Source organism: Lagopus leucura, unplaced genomic scaffold, assembly GCF_019238085.1.
Source record: "Lagopus leucura isolate 7727_CA_CO unplaced genomic scaffold, USGS_WTPT01 Super-Scaffold_100052, whole genome shotgun sequence".
Taxonomy (NCBI): domain Eukaryota; kingdom Metazoa; phylum Chordata; class Aves; order Galliformes; family Phasianidae; genus Lagopus; species Lagopus leucura.
The window spans coordinates 705,950-727,195 of NW_024962298.1; the positions used below are offsets into that span (position 1 = coordinate 705,950).

The 21,246-nt window shown below is 55.1% G+C and overlaps 3 protein-coding genes across 5 annotated transcripts in view; 1 reads left to right on the forward strand and 2 right to left on the reverse strand.

Moving 5' to 3' along the window:
• MYO9A (myosin IXA) overlaps positions 1-9,009 on the reverse strand; it is a 161,910-nt gene extending 152,901 nt beyond the window's left edge. The window contains exon 1 of the mRNA XM_042885759.1: positions 8,969-9,009. The gene's annotated coding sequence lies outside the window, so the exon portion shown is untranslated. The remainder of the gene's footprint in view (positions 1-8,968) is intronic.
• Positions 9,010-9,164: 155 nt separating this feature from the next.
• On the forward strand, positions 9,165-12,380 carry SENP8 (SUMO peptidase family member, NEDD8 specific). 3 transcript variants are annotated; one of them, XM_042885706.1, is made up of 2 exons: positions 9,165-9,233; positions 10,130-12,380. In XM_042885706.1, the coding sequence occupies exon 2, from the start codon at positions 10,173-10,175 to the stop codon at positions 10,809-10,811; it is 639 nt and encodes a 212-aa protein (XP_042741640.1). In that variant the 5' UTR covers positions 9,165-9,233; positions 10,130-10,172; the 3' UTR covers positions 10,812-12,380. The 3 variants fall into 3 exon arrangements, with proteins under 3 accessions (XP_042741640.1, XP_042741642.1, XP_042741641.1); XM_042885708.1 differs by lacking the exon at positions 9,165-9,233 and adding an exon at positions 9,332-9,416; XM_042885707.1 differs by lacking the exon at positions 9,165-9,233 and adding an exon at positions 9,427-9,623.
• Positions 12,381-14,128: 1,748 nt separating this feature from the next.
• On the reverse strand, positions 14,129-20,709 carry GRAMD2A (GRAM domain containing 2A). Its single transcript, XM_042885812.1, has 11 exons — positions 20,632-20,709; positions 20,501-20,549; positions 19,051-19,123; positions 18,876-18,979; positions 18,045-18,143; positions 17,199-17,270; positions 16,287-16,349; positions 15,560-15,713; positions 15,304-15,403; positions 15,124-15,231; positions 14,129-15,038 (listed from the first exon to the last, which is right to left on the reverse strand). The coding sequence occupies exons 1-11, from the start codon at positions 20,694-20,696 to the stop codon at positions 15,035-15,037; spliced, it is 891 nt and encodes a 296-aa protein (XP_042741746.1). The 5' UTR covers positions 20,697-20,709; the 3' UTR covers positions 14,129-15,034.
• Between the last annotated feature and the right edge of the window lie 537 nt (positions 20,710-21,246).

Here is a 21,246-nt window from a genome sequence, read left to right on the forward strand (position 1 = left end):
GAAATACTGCATCTTAGGCTGAAAACCTTCACACAGTTCTTTTATCACACCCCCCATTACTCATCGGTTGAGGGCAACGCATTTCCTTGCCTCATTCAAACCACTGTTCCAAGCTACTGCTACTCAAAACCCTACTGAAGGAACAGCAGTGCTATCTACCTCAGCTCCACTTGGCAGCGCTGGTAACAGAACTACTAATTCAACACGTTCCCTACTCACAAACTCAACCAAAATTGCAAATATCGTCTGCTGTAGTTGCTGACACGACTCCAGAAGAGCATCTGAAATCTCACTCTGTGTGTCTTTATTGTTTTATCTATCCAGCTGAACTAGTAATTTAAAGGAAACTGTGCTGGATGCTCTAATTGACCCTGTTCCCTTCCTTCCCCAGTCTGTCTCTATAATTAGCCCTTTTCCAGCTTAGCCTAGCAAACAGCAACAAGACCTTGTGCAGGCACACCCTGCAGACCACAGCAACTGGCTCACATTGTTTGACCAGATCAGCATGCATACCAGCCACTTGGAGACAAAAAAAGGTGGGAAAAAAAACGAAAAACAGCAAGAATGAATGCACTTCCATCACCTTCCAGCGTAAGGTATGACAGCAAACCCAAAGAACTCCACCTGCAATGTTCATCTGTTGGGCATCCCTTCTACAAACGTGAGCCAAAGCAATACAGAACCTGCTCACCTCAAGGTAATACCCAGTTGCACAACTGGCACAGAATTCACATACATATGACACGCAGTGCTTCATATTTGAACACACGTGAAGTGCAGAGAGTGATGCAGCTATGCATCCACCAAGGCACTGGGAGAACCCACACCTTATTTGCTTGAGGAATTGGAAGGCACGTAGAGAATGAGGAAGGAAAAACAAAACATTTTTTAAAAATAGTCTTATCAGCAACCAAGGAGTATTTACTTCCCCCCTTGCTGCTACAATAGGCTGACCAGTGTTTTCTTTATGTTCAGGTATGGGTGCAGCAAAGAGCCAACTCAGCTTGCTGCTCCCATCTTCGCACTGGACTCAGTCCCTCTGCCATCATTCTGCACACAGAATGCACCACAGGGCGCTCTGTCTCACAGAGCTTTCTGAAGATGCATTAGCAGCACTGCCTACTTGCTGTCTAATGGCAGCTGAGACTGAAATTCTCCTCTTCAAATTCATCAGCACGTAAGCTAAATATTTATTATTCTAGCATCTCAGAGCTGTAGCACACAAATATGCATACCTCCATAATTACCCCACAGCACTCACTCGCTTCAAAATGAGGTTTTTAGCACTGTGAAACATGAAGATTGCACAGAGTGGAATCCTAAAGGACTGCCAGTGGAAAATGCCCCACACTGCCCAGACTCAGGCTCGCCCCGCGCCATGAAAACCTTTATAATTACATGTCACAGCTCAATTTTCACAGGGCGAGAGCCAGGACCCAGCTACTTCTCCCTGTGATCAAACAAGACATGCTTCTAAGTACGTATTAATTCCATCTCAAGTGGGAAGATTCTCACCTTTGTCTCTCTCCCGCTTCAGAAGTCTCTGTGCTTGTAACTCTGCAATCTTGGTCTGCAAATGTGCCAATCTCATACCTTAACATAAAAAGGCCCAACACAGCCTTGGCTATAAATGAACACAGGGGTGAGGGAGGATGGAGGGATAGGGATGGTGGGAGAAGGACAAGACCTTGCTGCAGCCTTCCAGTACCTAAAAGGAGCCTACAAACAGGAGGGGAGTCAATACAAGGGTAGATAATGGCAGGACAAGGGGAAATGGTTTTAAGTTGAGGGAGGGAAGATTGAGGCTGAGTACTGGAGGGGAATTCACCAAGAGAGTGGTGAGGTGCTGGAACAGCTGCCCAGAGAGGCTGCAGAAGCTCCATCCCTGGAGGTGTTCAAGGCCAGTTTGAATGGGGCTCTGGGCAGCGTGGGCTGGTATTAGACGTGGAGGTTGGTGGCCCTGCATGTGGCAGGGGGTTGGAGCTGATGATCCTTGAGGTCCCTTACAACCCAAGCCATTCTATGATTCTATGAAAAGAACTCCTTATTCAATGAAAGCATATGCTCAGCCCCATCTTAAAACCAACTCCAACATCCCCATGCAGCTGAAAATGATGTTTTTACAATGGAAATTGGTATGACTTCACTGCAATGGTCACTCCTCCTGCTCATCCTGCAGCATCTTGTCGGACACATCATGTCTCCAGACATCAAGAAGCTTGAGGGCTCTGAGAAAAGGTCATACCAAGATGTACAAAAGCGTATTCTGCAAGAAGGAATTCTGACATTAAGAAAATTAAATAGTAGCTGACAGGAGGGTCATTAATAACATCGGGATCTAAAGCTGTAATGATCCTTCACCCAAGGAAAATTGTTCACGTTTTTTGAATACTTGTCCCCCCCCACCCCCGAACTGCATACCTGCAAGAAAAGCACATATCCTAATGCCCCCAGAGAGCCTGCACAGGAGAGGAAGTCATCCCAGATCAAAAGTCTCCAAAAGCTTTTTCAAATAGATTCAACTCATAAAGCACTGCACCCAAAAAAACTGCACCCAAGACACTTTAAATCCATGTCTACGTGTTGAGTTTTAATTTCAAAAGCCCCTTTTTTATTTGAATGAAGAAGCGCTCTTTCAAGGATTTCACTTTTACTAGAAATAAACATAATGCAAGAGACAAGATTGCAATCTTCCCATCAAGCATCAGTAACAGAGCTACTTTCAACTTGAGGCTTAGAAGAGTTTTTTGTGTATAATTGAAAGCTGTCCATATTCAGCACCAGAGCTCCCATCAGGGCCATCCTTCACACAACAACAGCCGCACAAAACCTCTCCCTCAGCTTTAACCCCAACTTCCACAGGTTCCTGGACAAACCAAACACAAGAGCAGCATCAGGACTTTCATGCAAGGAGGGCAGCAGCACTGATGAGCAGCAAACCCTAACAAAGCACAAAAACCCCAACAGCCGAGCGGCTCTGCAACAGATGATGCTCCTTCTTTCCCTGCTCCAGTTTTCAGCTCATCTTTCTTTTCAGTAAAGACACAAAACAATGAATTCTTAGCACTACAAGAAGGTACGCTCTTCACTGGTCCTTTTTTTGTCCTCTGTTCTGTTGCTCTTCCTCCATTCACTGGAGGTGTTCTATTTATTTTCCCTCTGTTTATCGCATTGCTCACGGCAGCTGAATAGCGATGGCACTGGAGAGGTATTTAAATGAAATAAATGGTGGCAGAGGGATGGGAACAGAACGTGAGCTCATATGCATACAGTGAATCTGAGCTCAGAAACAATACTTTCAAAGGCAAGCTTTTTGTTCCCATTTTGTAATTAAAAAGGGATTTGAGCGTGAGACAACACACACAGATGCACAGCACTTCTACAGAGTGGTAGGGGGAAGCAATGGGCAATCGCTGCTAGTAATCCTGCTTGGTAATTTATTGCCTAGAGCTACAATTACAGTCCTGCATGAAGAAATAATACTGCTGAAGGTTAATAAATTCCTTAACCAAATCACAGTGAGCTCAGAGATGTGTTTGGAGCAGCAGCACCATCAGCCTTGAGACAGGCCCTGCGTTGCAGGGAATTTTACAACTGCCTCAAGTTGAACGAGATGAGGGAAGCGCAGTCAGCAGAAAAAGTTATTTCTGGTTCAGAAAATCCTACCTACAGACTCCTCAAATTGCTTTGGATAGTTGATTGTGCCTGTGATTTAGCCAGAATCTGAAGATTCTGCACCAGCATTAAGTTCCCAACTAGCAGCTTTCCATCTTCAGCTGGCAAGGAAACCCCCACGTTCCCCAGCAAAAAACGAACTGGCCTCAACCTGACCTATTTCAAGCGTTTCTGGCTCTGCCTACACGCCCGTACTGAGCCCAGCCACAGAAATCCCATACAGAACAAACCCTTTTTTCAGGGATTTGTCTGCAGCAAGCAAACGTGACCTGACCTCCGCTCCGCACCGCCCTGCTATCTCTGAGCGAACCTCCGAGGCACGGGGAAGCATCTCTGGCTGCGATTATCCGAGGCGATGGCCGTGGTGAACCGCGCTGCTCCCCTGACACAAAATGCAAGTGTGTGCCTGTAGGGATTATTGGTGCAACAGTCTCCCCATAAAGCACGGCAGGATGAGCACGGCACGCATGCTCTTGTTGCTGGCTGCCGTGTTTCACCTCGCTGCAAGATGGCCTGAATCCAGAGCCAGCTGCCTCTGCTGCATCCTCCTCCGGCTTCAGCAAGCCCTGAGCCAGCACTATCTTTATTCCCCGATGAAAATGAACAGAGTAACAATGGTCCTGCGTTTAAATGACGTCTGCCAAAATCCCTCTTCAAACAGGAGCTGTTCAGCTCTCCTCACCACCGGGAGCAGCAACAGAACAACGTAACTGCCCTCTGCTCGTTGACTGGGGAATGCACATGCACAGCTTTTAATTCCTCAGAGAAACCCCCAAAAGGATAATTTACAAACAGAACCTCGTTCTTCCAACAGCACTAATTCCAAAGCCTTAAAAAGTTGCTTCACACCCTTTTAATCAAGCACTACATTTCTAATGGTCTATTGCGTTCGATGGTTGGGTTTGGTTTTTTGTTTTGTTTTTTTTTTGCACCTAATGGGACAGCATTCCACAACAATTAAATCATTTAGTAATTCCTTCCAGGGGAGGTTGTTGTCCTACACACCCAACAAGCACAAACCAACGTAATCGTTCCTTACCTCAGACAAGTCTTGCAAAACTAAAAATGTCAGTGTTACTGAGGGTTGTATTCCAGGCTACACACCTACAGAAAAACAGCAGGCTCACGGAAGTCGTCTAAAGTAAATATTTTAAGTTAACTGTTCTAAGTTCATCACTCAAAACAAAACCAACATGTAGATGTGGAATACAATAAAAGAATTCTTGGCCATCTATCAGAAAGATTCACGACGTGGGTTGGTGTGGTGCGTTTTTTTCCATGCAAGAATTTTTCAAAGATGGGTCAGACACACTGCTGCCATTAGCACTCAGCCACCACTGGTTGACACGTGGTGCCTGGGACCATGCTCCTTTCTAAAGGCCATTCAGCACAACCAATGGAATACAGCCGTGAGAATTTCAATGAGAAGCCAGCACGGATGCTGTCAGATGACCTGTGGCTGTCAGATTACCTGTGCTTGACAGATAGAAGCACTGACTGCAAACAGGCATGCAGAGAAGGAGTGACTCTACAATGTGCACGAGGTCATTTTGCAGTGCGCCAGATGTGATTCAAGGTGAGAAATCAGCAGTGAGATTCATAACTGACAGAGAAGTCCATAGATATTTCTCTTTGCTGTTGTTGCTGTTTTTAACATGAGTAAAGGCTTTCTCATCTAGCAGCACTCACCCCATTTCATTTCAAAGGCTTCACTCAGGCTGTCGGTCACAAAAGCAGAATGAAAACCAGAAAATGCAAGTGCACAAGTTGCCACTAATCCCCTTGCAGCCCACCAGGCGGCACGTGAGCCAGCAGCGGTGCCCCACAGCCACTGCACGTCCCATCCCAAAGCCTAGCACGCTTCATCAAAAGGGCCTGGCCTGATGATTCACAACAGCCTTCAAGGGGAAACCAAAGGAACCCAGGAAACTTGGAGCCAATTCTCACTTGGAGGCTTTTCCTCCCTAGCGGAAGATGAGCTTGGCACAAGGCCCAGCCCCACCTATGGCAAAGCTAGGTGCTTCGCAGGGCCCTTAGAACACCCTAAAAGCAACTGACAACGGACACCACCGGGTTGCTGAGCAAGTCAGTACCAGAGAGCTGATCCAGCTGAGAGCGATCTCCTTTCCCTTGGCCATTAAACACAGCCTGCTCAGATCCGCTTTCAGCAGAAGCTGGCAGCTGGATCGGCTTAATGGCATCAGGACAGCGTGGTGCCAGCATGACGGACCTGCGGGCACCGAGGGGAACCGTGTGCTCTCATTGAAGCTTCCCGACCAAGGCCAGGGATAACCCCTCTCTCCTCAGACACTTCATCCAAATCGTGGAGCCCAGAGGGTCATTTCCCTGACCAATGCAAACCAGCAACTGCATGAGCAGGATTTTGGAGCAGCGGCTTCACTGTAAAGGAAAACATCTAGAAAGAGCAATACACAATTGGGCGGCATCGAGCTTGTGGTTTAAACACATAAAGCATTTCTCACAGTTCTCGCTCGCATGTAAGAACTTTCCATAGGTACCTGCTACGTGATTCCTCCCTGCAGACAGCTAACAGAGCTGGCATTTGAAGACAGAGCAATCAGTTCAGTGCTAAAGACTACTTTCTGCCAGGAGACGTTCTCTTTTGGAACGTTTTCTGAGGATGTGTGGTTTGCTGAGCTCACTTTTAGATTTTTGACTTCCCAGGTACAAAGGTTGAAGCAATCACACAAGCAAGAAACGTAACACCGTGATGCTCAGCCTGCCAAACACAGCAGCAAGACAATACTGAGTCCAGCAGAGAAAACGAAGCCTATAGCATTTCCCTTTTGTATCTTCTGCATCATCATCTGTCAGGAGTCTCACAGTTTACACAGCTAAGTCTCGGACACCTGTGCTTTCAAACACCTACCCAAGTCTACAGACAAATTTTACAAGCAGCCAAACAAACATCCACGGTCGCAGCCCCAGTGGGGACACAGCGGCGATGTTCTGCACTCCCCCTCACAGCCGTCGCAGCCGCCGAACCTGAGAGCGCAGCACAGCGTCTGCAAACGCCAACACGTAGCAGGAAGTGCAAGCAACCCGCGGGCTGCTCCTCGGAGCCAGGAGCCTTCCAGACACAGGCAAAATTCTCTCATTATCCTGCTCTTGCCTGAAGGAATGCTTGAGAAAGTATCAAATTTGCAAACTTTAAGCCACGTTTACTTTCAGAAAAGAGAGAAACTCCGTTTGCTTAAGAGGGAGTTAGGCAAATGTAGGCACGCAGGACCGCAGCCTGAGAAAATCAGGCAGCTCTTTTAAACCTCCACAATAAGAGCTCCTGACACCGACTCCTGCATGCAGCCCTGCCCCACCAGCAGCACTACTCACTGCTGTCGGCCCGACAGTGGGCAGCCCAGCCCTCTGAGCAGCTCCTGGGCTCCTGCTGCAGCCAGCAGCCCTCCTGCAGCACTCGGTTCATGACAGTGCTGCTCGAGGGCTTCACACGCAGAAGGAGCTGCGATTCTGAGTTAGTTATAAAAGAGCTGGGAGCAGGAATCTACAAATCCCATCAGACCAGCTAGGATGCTTCCACAGCAAGGCTCGACAATGCTCCTTCCCCCTGAGAAATGTACATTTACAGCAATTACACCCAACGGTTTGAACAAGTATTAGACCTTGCCAGAAGTCATCCTCCTAACCAGACACGCGCTTTTTGCTGTGCCCACTGAGAAAACACCACTCCAAACCTGACAAATGGCTTTCGGATTGCACTCGCTGCAATGCTTTTCTAACACCTGGCAGCTAAAACTTCAGGAAGATGGGGTGGTCTCAGAGCTGCAAGGGCTGGCCCTGCTCCTCAGTGGGTGCGGTGCCAGACAGTGGGAGCAATGCAGGGGATGAGAAGTGGTGCTTCCCTGTGCTCACAGCACTCCCCCTGTTGACTCCCTGGTGAGTCGGAGGATCCCTGCCGGGATCCCTGGGAGCTGGAGACCATCCCTGGGGAAATCAACGGGCAGGCAATGAGGAGCACCAGTGCAGCCGTACCTCGAAATGGGCAGCGCTGAGGCTGCACAGGTAACCCCGGGTTTCATGTTTCCCAGGCGCCTGACCTCGCATGCTTAACATTCTCAGAGGTTTTCTTGCAAAAGGGCTGAACTCTCACCAAAATGGCCACGATAACGATAACTCAGGAAGATGACATTTAGGTGCTCGGCAGAAAGCGAGAGATGGAAGCTCAGTTTTAGCGTGAGAGACGGCAGCTGAGGCCACCACGGACTGGCATGGAATACGGGCACAGTGCCTGCCCACGGGCTGTTAATCCAACACCCCATCCTCACCGCTGCACCGCCGGCATCGCGCCGAGTCCACGGACCAGGGGACAAAAGCTGACGGGCCGTGTGTCACACTGCTCGGTTCTGCCAGCCCCATCCAGCCCGCACCAAAGCCTCGCAGACCGATAGAGAAAAGCAGGGCCAGGAGCGAGGCGAGGCAAGGCAAAGCTCTGCCACTGCCGCTATGGGATGTGGCTCCCACCGCCTGCTCTGTGCTGTCAGCTCCCTGCCAGTGACACCTGCGAAGCACAGCGCCGGGCAGGGACAGCGGGGATTGCTGGTGGGAGGGAGCGTTCCGTTCCTCCTGGATTTTGGAAAATTCCAGAAAGAGACGGTGCCCGGAGTGCCTCCAGAAAGTGGGGGGGGGGGGGGGGCAGAGGGTGACACGGGGATGGGAGAACAGGGATAGAAAGGGCGGGTACCGAGATAAAGGGCTGCTGACAGACGGAGGGGCAAAGAGGGGAGGATGCAGAAGGCACGGGGGGAATATCGACACGGCGGGAATACAGACACGAAGGGAAATAAAGAGACGGGAGAGAATACAGACACGGGGGGGGGGTGGGGACAGAGGGCTAAACAGAGGAGGCACGGGGCTGAATAGAGGAGGTATACGGACACAAGGGTGAAGGCAAGGGCCGCACGCAGAAGGCAGAGGGCCGCACACAGACGCGCGGTGCAGATGCAGGGACGCACCGCAGCCCCGGGGCCGCCCGCAGTCCCCGCCCGGCGCAGCGCTGTGCGGCTCGGACCGAGCAGGGGCAGGACGGGGGCGCGGAGCCGCGGTGCTCGGAGCGGGGCCGCCGCCCGCTGCGACGCGGCCGTTCCCCGCGGCGGACACGGAGCGCCTCGCCCGGCTCCCGGCGCAGATGGCGGCTGTCAGCCCGCGGGGACCGCTCCCCAACGCCCCCCGCTCGCAACAAAGGCCGCGCCGGGGCGGGGGTACCGCGGTGCCCCCCTCAGCCCTCTCTCCTCTGCAGCCCTCAGCGCTCGGTGCTCACCTGGTCCCGGCGCGCGCCGCGGGTGGGATCGGGCAGCAGGGCGGGGGGTTGGGGGGGGCCGCTTCGCGTCGCCCGCCCGCTGCCCGCGCGCCGCTCTGAGGCGCGCGCCGCCACGGGGAGGGAGGGGGAAGCGCGGGGAGGGGGAGGAGTCGGCCCCGCCCCGCCCCGCCCCTCCCCGCCTTGCCGCGCCCCGCCCGGCTCGCGTTACGACACCCCGGCGCGCTGCTTTACGGCGGCGCCCGGCGACCGGGCGATGAGGCGGCAGGTGAGGAGCGGCGCGCTGAAGGGCGCGGGGCGGCGGGCGTTGAGGGAACGGCGGGCAGCGCGGGACGGGCGGCGCGGGGCCTCGTGCGGCCGCGAGGGCCCGGCCTCAGCCTTCCACCCGGCCGCTCCGGCGCGTCCTGCCGTTGGAAACGAAGGCGGCAGGAAGGCGGTGTGAGGCTTGCTTGTAAGGCAGAACTGCGTCATGTGCCACACGGGGCCGGGATGCCTGGTGCGCTTCGCCCTTCCGTCTTACAGATCGCCACATCACAGCACGCTTGGGCAACGTGATTTCTAATTAAAATCCAGGAAGCTTACAGTGTCCGGCAGAACGCTTACCTTTGGCGGGCCTTGCTTTGGTGACGGATATCTGGTGGACTTTCCTGCCTCGCTGGTACGCGAATTAGCGAAATCCCACGCAGGAAGCAGAGGGAATTGCCCCGGCGGCCCCCGCAGCGCAGAGCTGCTGACCGTCACCCTGCGTGCTTCCTTCCCTTTACTCACCGCCGCTTTGCTCATCCTGCAGCAGCCCTCGTGCTGGGGGAGCGCACGGCCGTGCTGATGCCAGCCCTCGGGAAGCCCTCACAGACAGCGGGGCTGCAGGGTCACAGTGACTGCCACACCGTGCTGCGCCGCTAACCAGAATTGCTCTGAGATCGCCCAAGGGCGAAGATTGCTGCCGTGAAATCGGTGCTGTCCCACAGCCCGGCTCGGCCCGTCGCACAGCGCGCCTCTCAGCTCGCATCTGGCAGATGCTGCCCGTGTTGAGCCTTCAAATTCTGCTCTGGGAGACTCGCTGTGCTGCTGGCTGCCTGCTGAGGAGGAACGTGGGATGTTTGTGGTCTCCTGTCAAAGGTGTAGTCGTTGTGTAATTCCTCTTCTACCCTTTCTGTTTTCCAGCTTTTGAAGTTTCCTGGAGCGCAGCGGCCCCACCGGGTGCAGGATGGACCCTGTGGTTCTCAGCTACATGGACAGCTTGCTGAGGCAGTCAGACGTTGCCCTGCTGGATCCTCCGAACTGGCTCAACGATCACATCATCGGCTTTGCCTTCGAGTACTTTGCCAGCGACCAGTTCCAAGAATTTAGCGATCAGATTTGCTTTATCAGCCCCGAAGTGGCTCAGTTCATCAAATGTGCCCTTAGTCAGGAAGAAATAGCCATATTCCTTCAGCCACTGGACCTGCTCCACAAGAAGCTGGTGTTCCTGCCCATCAACGATAACTCCAACCAGGCGGCAGGAGGCACCCACTGGAGCTTACTGGTTTACTTCAGGGACAAAAAGTGCTTCGCCCATTACGATTCCCACAGCAAGTGCAACTCTGTCCATGCCAAGCAAGTGGCAGGGAAACTGGAGGCCTTCCTGGGGAAAAGAGGAGGCAAAGCAACCTTCGTGGAGGAGAAGGCGCCGGCCCAGCAGAACAGCTATGACTGCGGGATGTATGTGATCTGCAACACCGAGGCTCTGTGCCAAGGGTACTTCAGGGAACAGCAAGAGCCTCTGCTACAGCTCCTCACCCCTTCCTACATCACACAGAAGAGAAGCGAGTGGAAAGCTCTCATTACCAAGCTCGCACAGAAGTGATCTGGGTGCTCTCAAGTCACCGCTCTCAGTGCCTGAGGGAGGTGCCCACGCTCAGGATTTTTCCCCTCAAGAAGAATGTAACTCCTTCAGCACGGTCCCAACCCACAGTGCCCTCCTCACAAAGCCTTAGTCTCCTCTGGAAGTCACCGGCCTTTCAGCTTCCCACCAATGAAGTCACTTGGCTTTCAAAAAAATCTCCCTGTCCGTGCTGATTTTTACACTCGTTGCTGTGGCAAAATGGGGTGCTAAAGAGACTTCTCCACCTCTGCCCAGCAAGCAACTCACCCTCATTAGGTGGCTTTAATTAGCTGGGGGCATTGCTGCTCCTTCCTGGTTTAGCAATGCCTGTTAAAACCAAGCACAGAATGCTTTATTGTGGACAGCCCTCATCTGCACCTCCAGCTCTGGGTGTTTGCAGCAGCAGTGCTGGAGTTCCCCCAAACACTTGACAGTGGAGATGTGTCCAGTGGTCAGACTCAAATGGAAATGCTGCAGTGAATTGCAAAATGGGGCAAAAATCGGTGTTCTACAGATAGCTGCTCCTTGCCTGTATGAAAGTATCTCTATTTTTTTTCTTCCTTTTTTTTTTCCTCCTTTTCCACCCCTGCTTGCTCTGATTACAAATTAAAGCCTGGCTCTGAGCTGCTGGAAGATGAATAGGTGAATAGAAAGCTGAGAAAACAACTCCTAGGAAAGAAAGCTTAATTGAAATGGAAAGTGACGCTCTGTCTTTGAAGTCTTATTTTTTTCTTCATGATTTTAGGTCATCTCCATTCTGGGGGAGGGTGCTGCACCGTTCCCCAACCCTCATTATCATTTGCTGTGCTTTCTGTAGCACAAAAACAGTTTTTGTATTACCCCAATTTAAAACAAACAAGCAAAAACACGAAAAACAAGGACAACAAAGGGGCAGAATTTGAAGTACAAAAGCCAAAGATAACAATCTCCTTGAAGTTCAAGATGTTGGTCCCTAGTACCTTTCTGGCCACACTCAGAACACATGGGTGCCAACTGGATCGAGGAAATCCAGGTTAAAAACAACCCTCGAAAAGACAGAGGAGTTCCTTTAACCTGCGCCTCCCCACGCATCCCATTTGAGCACCAGCACAGCACGGCGATGGCCAGCTGTAGAGTTGGGCATAAATGTCTTCAGCTCCCCTTGTTTTTAAGAAAGGTAAGTAGGTGCAGCCTGACAGACTGCTCCAAACACACAAACACAGAGCGGGGCTCCGAGTCGTTGCCACATTGAGCAGCCGGCAGCGTGTGGCTTTCCTCCCTGGAAAATCACCTCCACTGCTCGGATGGATCCAAAAACCCCAAAGCGGCACCAAGTCCCTCGCTGAGGGAATTTCCTTTGGAGCACAGGTCCTACGTGGCCCAGCCAGCGCCGTTCCCCAGCTGTGACACCGCTGAGACGTTGCAGATGAGCTGTGCTTAATGCCAACAAATACTTGTGTCTGGTGCGGCGGCGTTAACTCCCCGTCAAGCGGGAGGAGTGGATGAAGGAATAAAACTCCTGGGTCCCTTCTTTCTTGGGGGAACCACAAATAAAACTTAAAGTAAACCCGACACTTGACTGAGTTGTGGTACTTATGCCAGCACCCAGCGGCACGGCTGTCCCACCATGTGTTCCTGTGCACCATACTGGGGGCTTTGACTTGCTGCTGGAGTCCTCCTCTTCCCAGGCACTGCTAAAGCAAAGTGGCACTGCAGCAAGCACAGGAACTGCGTGGTGTGATTGAAGCATTGCTTTAGAGGGGGATTGAGAGCAGAGTGGGCGGAGCGGAGGCTGTGAGCAGGCACTGCTAGGGGACATGAGGACAGGAGGTGATGGGAGAGAGGCTCCTGGAGAGCCTGTCTGAAGGCTGCCTCCCAAGCCGCCTCTGTCCTGTAAGGAGGGCAGGGCTGGTGGAAATGGCCAAGCTGCCAAGGAGGGTTGGTGCACCCTGAGCTTTTACGTGGTGTTTCTTTACATAAAGAAAAGCAAATAGGACCATCCTGGGCGTCATCGAGAGCAAACAGGCAGAGAACAGGCAGGCAAACACCTGGAGGAGGAAACAACCAGCTTCCAGCAGGACGGAGCCCAGGCCTTGGGGAACAGCACCCCAACCTGGGGGAATGAGGAGCCTACAGGTGGTGCTGCAGTGCAAACACCGAGCTGGGCACACAAGATGAAATAATAGCAAACCTCTAAAACTCATTTTTGGGCAACGAGCAACAATGAGAGGTCAAGCACCAACATCTTTTAATTAGAGAAATCCTAAACCTTCCCAGCAAAGCTGTATGGAAGACTGTAGAAACAAGGAGAGGCCAATTTCCAGTGCTGGGACACGGAAGAAATTTCTACAGAGCCTTGGGAGGGTTATGCTTGGAGTGCCCACGTGCACAGCTTCCCTCACCACCGCATGAGCACACGTGTGCTGCTGCACTGTGTTTGCAGAGCGGGCAGAGCCCTGCGGCTCCAGCTGGGCACCTCACCTTCGGGGCTGGGAAACAACGCAACCCAAAACATGGGTTTGCTTTTTGCTTAGCAGCACTGAGAGGTGGTTACATACTTCCTACTTTGCTCTTCTTCTACCCAAGACAAAACCATTTGCCTTGAGCTCGGTCCCCAGACACACTCCCCGCTGAGCTAAAATCAGCCAGAACTGCACAGATACAAGGAAGTAATCCCAAGGAGAGCTCAGCTCTGCACGGAGAACCACTTTGAGTCGCTGAAAGAATCACCCTAGAACGGAGCTTGATGAGGTGTCATCCCTCTTTGTCCCCTTCGTATTGTATCCCGAAAACGTGCACCAGGGTCAGCGTCACGCCGGCAGGGAACGGCCGCGGCCGCTCGAGGAGGAGGAAGAGGAGAAGGAGGAAGGCTCAGCCCGTCTCTCCCTGCCGCTGTCCCCAAGCGGTTCCTGCCGCCGCCGCAGCACCGATCCCGCAGCCTTTGCTGCCACCTGGCGTAGAATTCGTCCCTGGCACCTTCCACCCCGGGTTCCCCAAAATCTGTCCTGGCCCCATCATTTCGGGAGACAAACGCTGGGGGACTTGTCCAGATCCCTACAGTCCCACTCACTCGGCGCTGGAGAAAGGACTCGGAGCACCACACGAGCACACGGTGCCTCCTGGCCAGGCACACATGGAGACATCTTTCCAAAGGGACGCCACCATCCCCAGCCGTGCCACAGGGACCACCCCAGCACTCAGCCAGGACAGGCCTCACATAGCCACGTCCTCTCCGTGCCCCCAGGGGACACAGCCAGGCACACAGGAGCACCGAGCATCCCGCTGCAAGCCTGGCATCGACACCAGGATGCTCACAGCACTGCTAGAAAAATCACCATTTATTATCATTTAAAATACGTTCACAGCCTTGAGCCGGACAGCCAGCTCTTCCCCAGGGCTCAGGGATTTGGCCCCATCAGCACTTTTAGTTCCCGAAAAACAGGAAAAATACAACAGAGGAATCGCACAGGTATCCCCTATCTCCCCAGCACACCGAAGCACCGACGTGTGAGCTCAGGGGAAGGGTTCCAACAAATGGCTCCGCACGGTGACAAAGGCTGACACACGTACGGACACAACGTGACCCTGGCTGTTCTCAGCCAGGCCTTTTGGGACATCTTAACGAGGCGAGCGGGGCTAACGAAGCCTTGGTCCAGCACCATTCCCAGGCACGGGCTCCAGCAAGGACCCCCATTGTGGAGGACCCTAAAGTGCTTTGTGTGCCCCTTTGCTCCAGGAAGGAGGGGCTCAAGGGAGCATGGCACCCCCCATCCCTGCATGTCTGGGTGGAAGCGGGGGTCACAGAGAGAAACAAAGAGCGGTGCAGCTGCAGCTGCCCCAGCTTCACGCAGGGCAGAAGCAGCCCATCTACGTGTCACAGGGCTCACAGCGAGCCTCGGGTCATCTCTGAGCAAGAAAACCCTCAACTGGAATACAAACCAGTGATCGTTTTAGCAGCAAGTCTTAAAGGGAGGCTTGTGTTCCCCCAAGCCGTCATCCCCCAGTGTGCCAGGAAGGAAAAGGATTGGCAGGGAGTTGGCAGCCATGGCCACGAGCCAGCGGATGGTCCTGCAGGGAGCAGGAGAGGAGAGTTTGGTCCCATGTTACAGCCGAGGGGACGCCGGGCCACGTGCAAGTCACAGGGTTCAGCTGGAAGACTGCTCCAGCCTCTCTGGCTCTGTACACAAAGTGCTACCGCCTGGTCCTTGTCCTGTGCAGAGTGACGGTCACCTGTGGAACAGCAGAGTGAGTGGGTGGCGAAAGCTGCTCTGTCTCAAAATATCCCCCAGCCTGCACAGCCCTGATGGTCCCTCACCTCCTGTGCCCGCGGGAGAGGTAGTCCCGGTTGAGGGAGCAGAGCTGCTGCTCCAGGCGGAAGATGCGGAATGCCAGGTAGGAGGAGGACACGACCAGCAGGCAGATCCTGGGTGGGAGGAACAGTTACAATGCTCACGTGCATCCTGCATCCTCATCCCACCTCCCCCAGCACACTTACAGCACGATGAAAATCTTGAGGAGCTGGTAGTCGGAGGGTCTCAGCTCTGCCACGCAGCCCTGCTCTGCCTCCAGCTCCTCCTCTGTGTTTATTGCACTTTCTGCAAGGTGAGAGGAGTCAGCATGGACAGCTTCTGCCCAGTGCACCTAGCTCCTCCAGCCTGGCATCTCCACCTCCTGCCCAGCATCCCAACCTCTTGCAGCCCAGCCTGCCCAGCTCCTCCTGCTCAGCATCCCCACACGGGCACAGCCCTCACCTGAGGCCAGGGGCTCCTCAGAGGTGAAGCTCTCCTTGGTGCTGAGGCTGCTGACAGAGGTCCGGTGGATGCACTGGTAGTCAGCATCAGGCAGGGACAGGGACAGCGAGGCAGGTGACACCTTCCTCCACTTGCCCTCAGGGACAATCACCTCCTGTGGGGATCCCCAGGTGAACAGTGCCACCAAACCCCCCCAGGCATCCCTTGAGCCATAAGGAAGTGCTCTCCTTGCATGAGTTTTAGCAGGAGAGTCACGCAGAGCCCACACGGCCTATCCTGTAGTCACTGTCACCAGCCCTGCTTCAGCATGCAGGGATCCAACGCTGACAGCCCAGACCCCCCAACCTTACAGCAGCACAGCCCCACTGTGGCTCAGTGATACTGTGAGCACCCCCAGAGCCACACACCAGGACCACACCAGCTGCAGCAGCTCCTTGAGCATCAGCCACGACAGAACAAGTGGGCTTTTGTCCCTTTCTTTTGGCTGATTCAGTCGCATGCCCAGCACATTATCAGTGCTGGCAGCTGCGAACTGCATCAGATCAGGAGGCCACAGTGAGAGCAGAGGCACTTTGCACACCATTCAGAAGCTGTGCATCCATCAGCGAGCCCCAGGGAGTGTCTGGGGGTGGCAGTGCTGCACTGGCTGCACACCTCCCACACTTTGGCCTTTGCTTTTAAAGCATCGCGACAGAGCCCTCAGCCTCCAGAGCATCCTGACCCTTACCAGGGACACGGCATCGGGCTCCTCCGTCAGCTCCTTCAGGCTCAGGCTTTTCTTACTCGAAACCTGGAGAGAGAAGACAGGATTAGACCACCTTCCCTCTTCTTGCTCCAGTGGGAGTTACAGAATTAGATTCTGAGGTTTTCAACTAGCGTGCTGTTATGCAAAGGAGCTGCTTTAATGCTCGCAACCTGGCATAGGGTGCTCAGAGAGACAGCGCTGCCCCGTTCCTGCAGACACCCAGGTCATGCCGGGGGGGCCTCTGAGCACCTGATGAAGTTGTGGGCGTCCCTGTTCATTGCAGGGGGTTGCACTGACAGACTTTAAGGGTTCCTTCTGACTCAAGCGATTCTGTGATCTGACAGGGCTGCTTTCCATTTCCCCAGAAGCCCTACACAACACAGAGGAGATGAACCACGAAGAAGGAAAACAGGAATACTGGGAGCAGCTCCAGCACCGCTTTCCACGTGCTTCAAAGGCAGGAGAGCTCCCAGCACCTCTCCGCTCCAGCCCGAGGAGCGACGGGTTTCCTCCTCATATCAGGCTTTTTAATTCAAATTTTTACTTCATGGCATTTTTTCCCACTATGTGAGTAAGGAAATCTGGGGAAAAGTCAGCAGTGCGCATAGTGGTGGAACAGGAATAGCCACCAGATTAGAAACACTGCCTCTCCACACCCTGCAAGGGCGAGCACAGGAACTCCGAGGGCTCTGTCCCTCTCATCTGTGACCCAGAACAGGTCACCGGGACAGGACACTGTGTGACACCCCAGGGACAGGGACAGGTCACATCCTGCTGGGATGCTGAGGGCAGGACTGGCCCTGTGAAGCTCAACAGTGCAGCCCAAAGCAACAGCCAGCGAGATGCTGGGATGGCAAACAGGCAGAGTGGGATGGGAGCCACGCACAGCATTACCTGCAGGTGTGTGCAGACCCTCCGCAGCACATCGTACACACTGTCACGGGAGATGAGCGACACAAAGATGTACTGCAAGAGAGAGAGAAGGCAATGGGAGGGGCCCCCTCCGCCCTGACCTCAATCCTTCCTACAGACCAGAAAACAGATTGACATGCCCAGGAGTTTTTAAGCGCCGGTTCCCCATCCGCAGGGCAGGCTGAGACATTCTGCCCTCAAATCTGCCCCCCACGGGAGCCATGTCCCCCTGCCCTCCCCGCACCACCTCCCTGCTCAGCTCCCCAGCTCTATTTTTGCAGCCTGCTCAAGTTTGGGGCAGATTTTTTCAAGGCCAGTTTTGTTCCCTGTGGCTCTGAGCGGCACCTGGAGTGACCAGAAGGATCCCAGGGACAGCAGCTCACATCACCTCAGCAGTGCAGAAGGGCTGCAAAGGGGCAGCTGGGCTGAGCAGCCTGGGGCCCACCCTGTGCCACGGTGCCACTGCAGAGCGCTGCCAGGAGCGGGTGCAGGGCACCCAGCAGGGCTACGTCAGCACATTTCAGTAGGCAACAAGCAGCGCATGTTAAGAGCTCAGCCACAGCTCACACTCAGCCCATTAACCAAGTTCTGTGCCAGCCTAATTGTGGCCCGAGTTTATCCCCTCCTCGGCTGTAAGAAGTTTAAAGGTTTATCAGAGCCTGGCAGGGATTGGCTGAGCTCGGACGAGTTTCGCTCAGTGTTTGCTTCGGACAGAAACAAAGTGAAATACAGAAACAAAAGCAGAACTCCACGTTTGCCCTGGCCGGCTGCCAGCACAGAGCTGTGCTCAGTTCCCCAGCAGGACGGAAGGCCCTGACACTGCAGTACCTTCCTGCTGGCGGTGGTGGTGATGGCCAGCCCGTTGGGCAGCAGCCGCGCCGTCTTGTGCTTCTTGATGAGCTGCACGGAGACCACGGGGATCACGACCTGCAGGCGAAGCACACGGGGCGTGCAATCACTTTGGGAAGGCAGGGACACGGCGAGTTACGTGGAGAGCTGGCGCTCCCCAGAGACTGCTTTGTTTTCATTAAAGGTCATGGCAACCCCCCAACGTTAATCTCGGCTTGGAGTCGGTTTCTGCCTGACCAAAACTGCGAGAACACAGGAAAACCACCGTCCAACACAAACACAGTGCATCCCAAAAGCTCACTGCAAGAACTCCTGCAAGCAGGGCAGCAGTTAAGAACAGTCAGGATGCAATCTGCAGAGCTGCAACGCGCTCAGCCCGGCGAGCGATGTGCTGTGCCTCCGCAGATAGATTTGTTTCAAGCTGCCGACATAAATAATGCAGTTCCGCAGCCCAGCTTGAAAGGAAGTCGCTTCCCTCATCCCAGATCCCCGTCAGCCACAACATTAGTGGGGAACGTCAGCGTAAATCAAGCAGAAATGTCAGAAGAGATTCACACCCCCTCCAGAATCCTCTGGAACTTTTCATCTCCCTTCCAGCCAGGTTCTGCCTGGGGGAATCCTGCTCCAAAGCAGTACTTGACTCTCCCAGGCAGAGCCTGCAGGTCACCAGAGGAAGAAGCACAGCCAGATTCAGTGCAAAGCACTGAAGGGAATGTCAGTGGCTCATGGGGAGGGTGAGGTGTGCTGCAGTGAGCTCTTTGGGATGGAGCACTGGACATGGGGGAAGGGCCGCTCTGGGCACCACATTACCTTAATGTCCTTCCCAAAGAGGTTGGCATAGAAGCAGAGCCAGTTGGGGGAGATGTAAAGCCGTCCCTGGATGAGGATGTCCCTCTGCAGCGCACAGGAGCAGACTGCAGAGCAGAGCGGTGTCAGAGCCCCGTGGCCTCGCACCTCCTGCCCCGCACCGCACCGCACTGCCCACCTTTCAGCACGCTCTCCTCCGTCGGGATGTCCTTGAACAGCTTGTGGTACTGGGAGTTGTACTTGCTGGCAGCCTGCAAGAGAGCAGAGCAAAACAGTGAGGAGGAGGAGGAGATAGGAGCACTGGGGGGAGGACACCAGCAGCCAGCTCTGAACGGCTCGGGATGACGATCCCACAGACATTCCCACCGGTAGCTACGAGCTATCTAAAGAGCTGCTGAGCCTCCACTCGCTCTCCACCGCAGCAGTTATGCTGCTGATGGATGTTTCTCCCTTCTGTCCCGCAGGCATTGCCACACTTGCTTTGCGCCCGTCGCGCCGTGCCATGGCAGTCTGTGTCACAGTCCCTCCTTGCTGCACGGCAGCAGGAGCGGTGGGCAGCTCGGCAGCAGTGCGCAAAGGTGCTCAAATAACGCTCTATTTAAGCTAAAAGCACGGCAGAAGCTCGGTGACTTGCACTAAATCCACTCAGGCTGCGCAGGCAGGTTTTTGCCCCCTGCCCCTCCGCCAGCGCTCGTGGCACAGTTGCAATCCAGGCAAAGACCCGAGGGAGACAGCGGGCAGGGAGAAACGCAGCACAGCCCTGCACCAAGGTCACCCCTGCACCACGCACCTTGCCACCGGATCAGTGCGGCTCAAAGAGGATCAGGCTGAGCACCACCTAGGGGCAGGCCAGACACCCCCCATTACCCTGCTGCTCCGAGGGCACCGAGCTGCCCTCTGCCCCAACACAACAGGAGAAGCACCCAGCTCCCTGGCAGCCTGCCTGGCGCTCACAGCCCTCCCAGATTCCTCTGAATAATCAGCAAAATATTTTGCTAAATATACATCTGCTCTGGGACAGGGAGCTGCTCTCCGCCAAGCATAGAGCCAAGCCAAAGTGGGGCAGCCCTGAGAATCCGCTGTCCCCTGGCTGCAGGCACACAGTGCACCTGAATGCTGGCTTTTGCTGCACCCAAGCCTCTCCTTGCCGCGGGAGCAGGACACGCTCCAGATATCCACCCGCTTGGCGTGGCTTTGGATTACCGGGCTGATCTCCCGCGTCACGATGCCAGCTGGAGAAGGTTCGGTGGCACCGTGCCTACACATCCGTGCTCCAAGCACACACAGCGGGGTCGGTCCAAGTCTGTTTGGGCAGCCCTGAGCCCCGGGGTGCTACTCTGCAGGAACAGCGGCTGTGTGCAGAACGGGTGCTCCCTGCGCCGTTCTTAAAGCACCAAACCCAACGGGGAGAGCTGTCCACAGCTCCTTTCTGTTCTCCTATCGCTTCGGGTTGTAGGTGAGGAGAAAAGCTTTACCGCGGGCACAACGCAAAGAACCAGACGGGCTCCATGGAGAGCAGCAGGATGCGCTCGCAACCAACATTTAGCTCTGTTTTCAGCCCCCACAGAGCCCAGCGCGGAGCTCCGCTCCCCCAGCGCTCCCGGGTTCGAAGTCGCGCAGCGACTTACCGCTTCCGTCTGGCATTTCTTGATGTCCTCCTCCTTCAGGGCCTCGAGGCTGCGGGCAGAGCAAGGCGCGGCTCAGCGCGGGGCCGGCTCGCCACGACGGGACGGGACGGGAAAAGGCAGCCGGCACTCACCTGACGTCCGGGGCCTCCGCGCTGCGCTCCCTGGACGCCGCCTGCAGCCTGTCGCGGCCCGGCATGGGCTGGGGGCTCCTCGGGGGGGCGGCCCGCTCGTGCATCGGCGCGGCGCTGCGGGAACAGCCCGTGAGCCCCGTCCCGCGGCCGCGCGCCGCCCGTCGCTCCGCCGCCGCAAAGCAGCGTCGGGCGGACAGAAAGGGGCCGCGCTCGGCCGGGGCTGCCGCTCGGCGCCTCGAGGACTCGGGGATCTCCTCAGGGCCGCACGAAGCAGCGCCGTGACCTTCCGCGCTCGCCTCGCGGCCCGCCGCCGCCCGGGACGGGTCGAGGGCCGCCCGCCTTCCCCCGTTCCCGGGGAGCGGCCCCGGCCCCGCGCCTCCGTCCCGCTCCCGCCGCGGGTTCCGAACCCGGGTCCCGGCCCGCAGCCCCTACCTGCCCGGCGGCCCCGCGCTGCCCGGCGCCGTCATGCCTCGCGGCTCCACGCCGACCGTTCATTCGTCGCCCGCCGCCTAGCCCCGCCCCCGCCCCGCGCTCCCATTGGTGGCTGAGCGGCGCCGCTGAGCTCGATCCCTTCGCATCAGCGGCCCGCCCTCCAGTAGCATGAGGGGGGGCCTG